At 51.8% G+C, this 9,564-nt stretch overlaps 1 protein-coding gene across 2 annotated transcripts; it reads left to right on the top strand.

Annotated features, from left to right (window-relative positions):
- The first annotated feature begins 1,501 nt into the window (after positions 1-1,501).
- On the top strand, positions 1,502-2,548 carry FOXB2 (forkhead box B2). Of its 2 annotated transcripts, XM_086770926.1 has the most exons (2): positions 1,502-1,862; positions 1,995-2,548. In XM_086770926.1, exons 1-2 carry the CDS (start codon positions 1,502-1,504, stop codon positions 2,546-2,548), a joined length of 915 nt encoding a protein of 304 aa, XP_086627052.1. The 2 variants fall into 2 exon arrangements, with proteins under 2 accessions (XP_086627052.1, XP_086627051.1); XM_086770925.1 differs by having other exon boundaries at positions 1,502-2,548.
- The last annotated feature ends 7,016 nt before the right edge of the window (positions 2,549-9,564 follow it).

The raw sequence follows: 9,564 nt of genomic DNA on the forward strand, positions 1-9,564 counted from the left end.
AGGCTCTCTCAGCCCTTTATTTATTATTCAACCAGGTCTATTTTGCCAATAAAAGTCGGCAACGCCGACACCTCCTATAGCATCCGGCTGACCGAGCACTGGCGTGCGCTCCCCGTCGGGCAAGGTCTCTCCCAGCAGCCCCGAAGGGAGCCTGCTCCCCCACTCCTCGCCCCAAACCCGCAGCCTGCCTGCTCCCGCACGACACGTTGGCAGGACAGATGCGAATTGTTGCGCTGCTCGTGGATTCCCGCTAACGAGCCGGTCTAAATCCTCACCGGCCCTACGCAGCGCGGCTCGACGCGGGGGCTGCGGCTGCTGCCTTCGCCGGTTTCTATCGGCCGGCAGTGAGAGTTGGATTTTTCTTTTTTTTTTGTTTGTTTTTTGTTTGTTTGTTTTTTGCATCTCTCTGGCTGTTGCGCTGGGCTTGTAGCCTTGTAACCTTACTGGAAAGGGTGTCAAGAAATGATGCTCCGAGGGGCCCGTGTTATTCCTCTTGCCGGTTCCCGGGGCTGGCTCGACGCCCGTTTCCCCAGGATGCTCGGCAGGACTCGCCCTTGGGAGGAGGCGGACGGACCTCGCCCGTTTTCCACCTCCCGGTGGCGGGGGGTGCGGAGGGGCTCGGGGCTCGGCGGGGGGGGAGCCCTTCGCGGTCCCTGCTAGGAGCCGGAGTCGTGCGGGAGCGAGGGGCCACGGGGGAAGAAAGTAGACAGGGGGGCTGCGGAAGGGTTAGGGGGGCGAAGGGGGGTCTCCCCTCTCGGGCCACTGTTGAGCCGTATTTGGCAAGGGAATCTCGGCGCTCCCTCGGCTCCCCTGGCTCCACCTCGCCCTGCTGAGGAGGGGGGAGGGAGAGGGGAGCCGGGGAGCCGGGTCCCCCAGCCGCTGTCATGTGATAGCAGGAGGGCAGGAGCCGCGGGGGTCTCCCCGCTCGGGCGTCCTTACAAAATCACGCCGGAGCGCCCAGCCCCGCCACAGCCGCGGCGGCAACCGCCCCGCTCCCCTCCTCTCCCTGCCGGCCCTCGCCTCCGCCCGCCGCAAACTTTTAAGGGGACACCAGACTGGAGGGGTGAGAGGAGCGTTTTCGTTTCCTTCCTCCCCGTCTCCGCAGAGGGGCCGGGGCATTTTCCCGTCGCCGAGCCCTCGGTGCGTGCGGAGCGGCGGCTCCCGCGCAGCCCAGGAAGCCCGGGGAGCTTGGGGCTCGGCGGCCTTCGGGAGGAAAAGCGGGGGGACCCCAGCGGGGGCCGAGACCTGCCCCCTGCCCCCTCGAGGCGAGTGGCGGAGCGGCGGGGCGAAGCAAGGCTGTCCGCGGGAGCTGTGCGGGGACCCCACCGGCGGGGCGGTCGCGCGTGGGCCGCCCACGATGTAGAGGAGTGGGCGGCGGCGGCGGCAGGGCAGGGCAGCGCCGTTCTCCGGCATCCCGATCCCGCCATCTGCGGGGGCCAGAGCGAGCGGAACCCGGTGCGGCGGGGCCGTGCGGCCGCGGTAGGGCTGCGGCGGGGCGGCGATGCCCAGGCCGGGGAAGAGCTCGTACAGCGACCAGAAGCCGCCCTACTCCTACATCTCCCTGACGGCCATGGCCATCCAGCACTCTGCCGAGAAGATGCTGCCGCTGAGCGACATCTACAAGTTCATCATGGAGCGGTTCCCCTACTACCGGGAGCACACGCAGCGCTGGCAGAACTCCCTCCGCCACAACCTCTCCTTCAACGACTGTTTCATCAAGATCCCCCGCCGCCCCGACCAGCCGGGCAAGGGCAGCTTCTGGGCTCTGCACCCGGACTGCGGGGACATGTTTGAAAACGGCAGCTTCCTCCGCCGCCGCAAGCGCTTCAAGGTCTTGCGTCCCGAGCATCACCTGCCCGGCGGCGGAGGCGGCGGCGGAGGCGGCGGCGGGGCGGGGGGCGGCGGCCTCGGCAAGCCCCTGGCGCCCCCACCGCACATGGTCCACTACTTCCACCCGCACCCGCCGCCTCCCCCGCCCGCACCCCCGGGCAAAGTGCCGGGGCTGGCGGGCTCGGAGGCGGCCGTGGCCGCCGCCGCCGCCGCCGCCGTGGGGAGGCTGCCGCAGTTCTCCCCCTACGGCGGCAGCCCGCCCTCGGGCTTCAAGCACCCCTTCGCCATCGAGAACATCATCGGCAGAGATTACAAGGGGGTGCTGCAGGCCGGCGGGCTGCCGCTGGCCTCCGTGATGCACCACCTGGGCTACCCGGTGCCCAGCCAGCTCAGCGGCGTGGTGGGCTCCATGTGGCCGCACGTGGGGGTGATGGACCCGGTGGCCGGCGTCCCCGTCTCCCCCGACTACGGACCCTTCAGCGTGCCCGTCAAGGCGCTCTGCCACCCGCCGGCGCAGACCATGCCCGCCGTCCCGGTGCCCATTAAGCCGGCGCCGGCGCTGCCCGCCGCCGCCTCGGCCATCCCCGCCCTGACGGTGGCCGCCTCGCCGATCTGCCCCGCCGCTCCCCCGGCCGCCGCCCCCGCGCTGCTGGAACAGACCGCGGGCAGCAGCCCCGAGGGGAAGAGCTCCCTCCACTCCGTCCTGGTGCACTCCTGAATGGCAGGGGGTCGGGGGGTGGGGGGTGGGTGGGGAGGCCGGACCCCGGGCTCCCGGGGGAAAGGATGCTGGGGGCCAGGGCAGGCGTGCGGCGCGGAACCCCTGTCGACTCCGTGTCTACAGCCCTGCTGCCGTCTGTGTTTGTACCGCGTGCAGTCGGAGTCTTTGAGAGCCGGGGGGCAGGTAAGAGCGTTTTACCGTCGTTAAATATCGCCGGTGGCGGAGAGGCGATGTGAAAGGGCTCAACCGGGGGCCGGCTCAGATGGAAGGGGCCGGGGAGGGAAGGTGCTCCCCGCCACTCCGACAGCCTGCGGGACGGGGCGGCCCGGGCTCCCCGCCGAGCCCCCCACCCCCCCTCCCGGGGCGGCCGGCCGGCAAACTCGGTCCCGACAAACGCGGGCCCCGGCGGGAGAAGGGGCTGCAGTCTGCCGGCGGCTGAGTAGGGGGAGCAGAGGGGTAAAACCGCTGCTGAACTCCGCTTCTCCCCCTCCCCAGCGGGAGGGCAAGCCTCTGCCCTGCCGTCCCGTCTAGGTCTCGCTCGGACCTCGGGGAGCTGCGGAGCCTCGGGACGCGGAACGCTCGCTCCTCAAAGAGTAAAGCGTGACACGGCTCGGTTAATTAGCGGCAATTTACACGGCAACAACGGCACGGGTGGCGAAGGGCTCCTTCAGCTGCCGGGCCGCTTGTCCTTCCCCCTCACGCTTTTCCAGTCCATCCCAATATTTCACGTTAGGGGCTGGGGGGACGGGGTGGGGGGAATGCCTTAGAGGGGACTGAAGTGTGTCCCGGCCTCTCAAGCTGTGAGCCAGTGTCCGAATTCCCCGGCTTCTCATTAAAATAAAACCAGCCCGGCGCTTCGCAGATTGTGCTTTTCCCATCACCGCTCACAGAAAAAACGGTTTAAAAATTAAAATTTAAAAACGGAGAAAGGGACCCTACGTCGGCCTCGCCCCTCTCGGTGGACCTTCAGCCAGGGAGGGAAAGCAAACCTCTTCGGCCTCGGGTGCCGGCTGGACAAAGTTTTCCCCAGGCACACTCGTGGGTCTGTTCGACCACTTGAAATTCCGCTGGAGCTGTTGCATTTCCAGTCGTTCCCTCCGCTCCAGGGAGGGGTTAGACCTTGATTTCCAAAATTATAACTCTGCCGGCGCTAACAATTACAGCACTCCCCCCATAACGTTATACTAGGGAGACACGGGTCGGTACCGCCGACTGGAAATCAGACTGGAAGGGGAAAGAGCCTCGAAAGTTTTGCAGCCGGAGAAACCGAGGAGGAATCCGACACTCGAAATAAATTGTTCAGCGAAGCGCGTCGCGTTTTCTTTGCTCTGCCGCCTTCCATTTACGCAGCGAGCCACGTCGGTATTTCTGCTGCTGAAAACCAGTTGCTTATCCAGAAAGCAGCCCTCCCGCTTCCCCCTCCCCCGCCCCCCATCCCCAGATAAATCCCGAATAGCACTAGTTTTGTACGGTTCGATGTATGTAAATATCTCCCGCCGCTCTCGATGTGGGCTTCAAAGCATCGTGGGGACGCTGAGTTTTCCCCTCACATCGGTTTAAAGGGGCAACAGGATTGGGAAATCCGCGTCAGGAAAAGAGGTCATGCTCCCGGGGATTATTCAGAGGATTCTGGAGGCTTTTGAGATTCTGGACCAATCTTCTGGATTTCGCGGTGGGAAAACTCTTCTTCGGTGTAAGGTGGCCGGGCCGGGAAGCATCGTGCGGCGGCAGCCGGGGCGGGTGTCGCGACAGAGCCCGGCTGTGTCACGGGTGTCGCCAGAGGAGTGGGTGGGTGTCCGGCCGCAGCCTGGTTGGGGCAGAGGGTCGGACCCCCCGACACAGCGCCTGGGACGAGAGGCTGCGGGGGTAGCGGCTCGGGCCGGGGGTTGCGGGGCAAACACCCGCGTTTGGCAGGGGGATTTTCTCGGCAGCGGCAGCTGAGGGGAGCGGGGAGGTCGGGCCACAGGCCGGTCGCTCTTCCCCGGGGTTTGGGGCAGCTCCCGAGACACCTGCCTGCACTTGGTGTGGCCGAAAAACGGTGCTCTTTTTCCTAGCTTGTACGATGGAAATTGTTAAAGATCCTGGTGATTTCAGATTGTCAGAGGTAAAGGGAAAATTAACTAATCGAGAAATATTTTCTAACTAGCTTAAAGACTTTTTTTTTCCCCGTATTTTTGAGGACTCCATCTCTAAACATAGCCTTTGCAATGTCATGCAAATTCCGTATCAACAGCCAATCATCCCAATATGCAAACAAACCCAATCCCAATGCTGCTTAAAAACAGATGATGGTACAAGATGTAGAGAAATGAAATAGTACCCTTTCCTCCAAGCAGAAAAGGAGGTGTAAAGGGTGAGATATTCATTTGACGAATCAAACAAGATAACAGCCTTGTGCTAAGTACAAGATTCTGTCTAGCTGCTATACTGGTACACCTCGTGCCGAAACTGCTTGCCTTCAGATTGAAGCACACAGTTCTGCACAGAAAAGGCCGCTGAGCCTTTCCTGAGTGAGTGCAGGAAGAGTGGTCGTAAGCAGAAGAAACAGAAGCCAGCAGGACAAACAAGCCTAGCCTTTGTATCATTAGACTGCCAAAGGTAGCAAAGTAAAAGTTGGTGCTAGAAGAACGGAGGCATAAGAAAAGTCATTGATCCCACCCCGGTACGCTTCTGATCTATTGTGGATAGCTAACACAGTGATTATTATTTCTACCTATGGGAAACCATTCCTAACCAAGGAATTGCTTTGTATATTGTGAGTCCGTAGGGCATCCAAGTCAAGAAAGAAAAGCAAATGCAGTAAGACTTCTAGAATTAATGTCTTATGTGTTTTGAAATATGACAGCAGTGTTTCAGTGGATCAGTGTGTCACTGATCTCAGTGCCACCTGCTGCAATGTAACTACCAGCATTACAAGCAAAAACCTGGGCTCCATTGATTCTGTCCTGAAGTCTCTCCAGCCAGAAACTGATCTGGCAAATCTGCCTGGAATTTTGCTGCTGCTGCTTGTTGGATCAGATTTTCCCTTTTATTGTAAGACTTGATTTTAAATTGTTATCTGTAAACCCTATTTTAAGATACAGTTGTCCATGTAAGTGCTTGAAATCTGTAATAATCTCAGATTTAAAAAGTAAAGTTCCACCTCTGCTTCTGGCGTTTTGCTGAACATACAGTTAGATTAACCAGCTTTAGTTAGATAAACCAAGTATAATTTTAAACATCTATATGCTGAATACTAAAACTTACTGTCTACTGGCCCCTATCCTGGAGATATTTCTGTATGTTACTCATTTGTTTAAAGAAAAAATGTTCCTCCCTCTTTGCTCGTACAATGTGGTCACTGGCACTGCCCAGGTAGGAAATCCTAATGGTTAGAGCACTCTTCTCAGAAACTCTGACGGAAAGCTAAGTTCGAGATCACTTCAGCTCAAAAGCATTCAAATTCACATCAGTGTACCAAAACCAGTCAACTGCACAATGGCACATGGACAAGAGCCATGCTTTTTGGTGAAGTTATGCCATTATACAGCAACAAAAAATGTAAGCTCCATGACATGTCAAATAAGCCACAGGGCCTGGGTGCTTTTCTACAAAGGCAGAATCCAACAGCCATTGGAGAAAACATGTAACAGATGAAGAGAGGGAAGGAAGGATAGGAATAAACGGCAGATTTTGACAGCATAGTGCCACACAGACTGGCGTTGGGTGTCCCAGAAATTCATAATCATTGTATGTAAAAGGTGAGTTACAGATAGGGAAGTGACAAATGTCTACTAACATCAAGTCATTCAGACTAACAAAAAAGAATAGCTGACAAATCGTGAGTTGCCACTAGAAGACATCCACACTGAGTTACAGGATAATAAAGTGGAAGGTGAAATTGGTTGTTGATATGTGTAAACTGATACATATGAAGAAAATAATCTTGATCTTATATATGTAACAATAGGTCCTGAACTTACAATTTTTATGAAGTTACGATAGATAGATCTATTAAAATGTTGGCTCAATAGTCATTACCTGTGAAAAAAGGCAAAATTACTAGGAGAAGAACAGAGAACACAACAGAAAAGATAATGTCCCGGTTAAATCCTAAGTAAACTGGGATGCATCAGGAAGTTCTGTGAGTTCCTCATGCCTGACAACAGATACATTAAAACTGGCGGGGTCAGAGAGAATCAGATGGGATAATCAAAGGTACGTCTTCCGTACAAGTAGCAATTCAATAGACTAAGACTCTTCAGCATGGAAAGCAAGGATATACAGACGTGTATGACTCAAGTTTATGAAATCATGAGAGACCTGGAGAAGGTGACTAAGGCACTCTTGCTCATTCTTTCACTTAATACCAGAACTGGGAATCGTCAAAAGGGTTCAGAGCAAACAAAAAGAGGGGATACTTCATACAGCACGTAATTAAATACCACTGGAAAATTTATGTAAGATAAATCCACTGAGGATTGTTCCATAAAAAGTTGCTACCTCATGCTCAGATTTGCTATGCTAGTAATGTATTCCTGAAAGTATCATTGCATGCTTTTCCTGTCGTAGTCTTTCTAGAGCATCCGTTGTTTGCTTACTGTTGGAGACAGGACACTGGGCTAGATGAACATTTGGGCTGACCTATGAAATTGTTCTGTATCAGAGAGGGGACCAGGGTCTGTGACTTCCATCCCTAGATAAGCCTCCTAAATCAAAGCAATTATTTAAAGTTATTTCAGTATATGATATATGAGAGTAGACATCATGGATGCACGCAGAGATGCAGATGCAAAGAATCCAAACTCCAAAGGCTAACTGCATATGTTTTAAACAAAAAAAAAAAAAATTTTAAACTGTCTGGGAATGTCCAGCTTTCTCATTCCAAGGAGAGTGCCCCACAGACTGGACTAATTTGCCTATTTTCTGGTCAAATCAATTTTAAGAATTAGAAAATTTCAGCATGAGAGACTGAGAGCCCTTTTTATATTCTGCCAGCATACGTGATAGAGTAGACTGTGTACAGGTATGGATTTGAATCCCCTCTGAGATGGAGGAGTGATTCCAAATGTCTGTGTCCTGGTACTATAACACTGGGTATGTCTATGCCATGCATGTCTGAGGCATCCATGCTGCTCTAGGCATTGACAGAAGTGTTCGTGTGTTACTTTTGTCTGTACTTCCTTCTCTGGTTACAGGACCAGTGAAAAGAAACTGTCTGCCTTTTGGAAGAGAAAATAATCAAGTTCTGACACATGAAAAAAACTACTGTAATGCTGAACCTCAGAGAGCTTTAAAATATAATCTTTAATGCATTTGACATCCATCAAACACCATCAAATCTTGTAACATTCCTCTAAACTTCACACGGATGCTTAATCTACACTGGGAGAGGTACTAATTTTCAATACAGCAATCTGTTTTTAAGGCAAAAGACCTGGGCAAAGGTGTATGCCCCCCTTTTTTTAAGGCAAAGAGTAATCTTAAATTGGTCATTTGAAAAAGTAAAAACAACTGGATATTCTCTATCAACTAATCCCTGCCCTTCACTGTCAAAAGCTAGGTTTTTGCCTGAACATAGTGTTATCCAGTGAATAAATTATTAGGCAAAGGGTTCTTTTACTGGTAAGGGTTGCTAATTTTTATTTATTATCAGTCTTCACTCTAACAAAAAAAGGCTTTTAGCTCTGTGTACGATAGAACAAACTCCCAGTGCGGATCAGATCTTCCTCTCACGATGATTTGAATAATCTGAAGCTCAATCAATGATTAATTCTGGATAAAAGTGCAGAAAGAAACGAGCAAAATGTATTTTCATCTACTGCTTGCATCACAGAACCACTGGAAAATGATTATTTGCTGGGAAAAATGTAAGAGAACTGACTAACGTGACTGTAGTAGCCATTTGTGTTTTATTAACCTACTGCTTTATGTGGGATGTGTGATTTGGATTTATCCCCTCCTAAGGCTTGAAATTAGAGTTTTCTTAATCCCTATGTGGTCTTTTAACTGTGGTTGGCATGAACTTGAACCATAACAGATTAGTAAATATGCAAATTATTGTGATACTTCATATGCTTAATAAAATGCACGGCTGTAACTGATAGGTGCTGACATCTTGTTTAACTGATTGTTACTGACTGCTCATTAAAATCTTTCCTGGTACATCTGAGCTTGGAAGAAAATGCAATGTAACATGGTCCATTGCCGGCTAATTATTACAATATGCAACATTTAAAGCTGGATAGGACTGTTGGGATAAGTCCTGGAAAGAGAATCAATTTATTGCTTCTTCTTCAAGTATTTGCAAGACAGATAAAGACAAAACCATAAAAGGATTAATATGATACATCTTCAAAATGAGGTTACACCAGTGAAACAGATTACAAGCGAACAGAGATCCTTACTGAGCCCCTGGTACCTTTGCATTAGATCAATTTATAAGCTTTTTTAAAAAAGACAAATGTCCCAATTTATTCACCAGTGCTACAAAACAAACAAACAAACAAGTTGAAAACATGGGCTTAAATTGGGGTTCAAAATCCATATTGCTCCAGATTTTACATTTCAATATATTATCTGCTATGAAAATGCATCTCTGTGTCATCAGCGTACTTGATCTGCAAACCTTCAGATAGGAATGAAGGAAAAATGTACGGAAAAACATCAGCCTATAAGGCTGACTTTATTTTGAAGGGCAAGGAACTGTTAAGGAAAGAATAACAAATACAAGCATAAAATGGGGTAAATGCAGCCTGCATGCATCAAATGCAAGCTATGACAGAATAGCTTGATGATTTTCTCTGGTAACTGATTTTTAGTGAAAATGAAAGCAGTGCAATAGACTCAATACTCAACAGAGCTTCAGTAAAGAGTCTGGTATCTCTGTGCCTGGCCAATCATCAGTGTAAGTAGAGGAGGACTACAACCTCACACAAGGGCTGACCACACACGGAAATAATGTGAAATTATGTAACATGATATGTAAATTTATGCATTTTAGGTCTTGTAACAAAGATACCTGAGGAGGCTTGCTA

The sequence above is a fragment of the Chlamydotis macqueenii genome, chromosome Z, assembly GCF_036417535.1.
Source record: "Chlamydotis macqueenii isolate bChlMac1 chromosome Z, bChlMac1.mat, whole genome shotgun sequence".
Lineage (NCBI taxonomy): Eukaryota > Metazoa > Chordata > Aves > Otidiformes > Otididae > Chlamydotis > Chlamydotis macqueenii.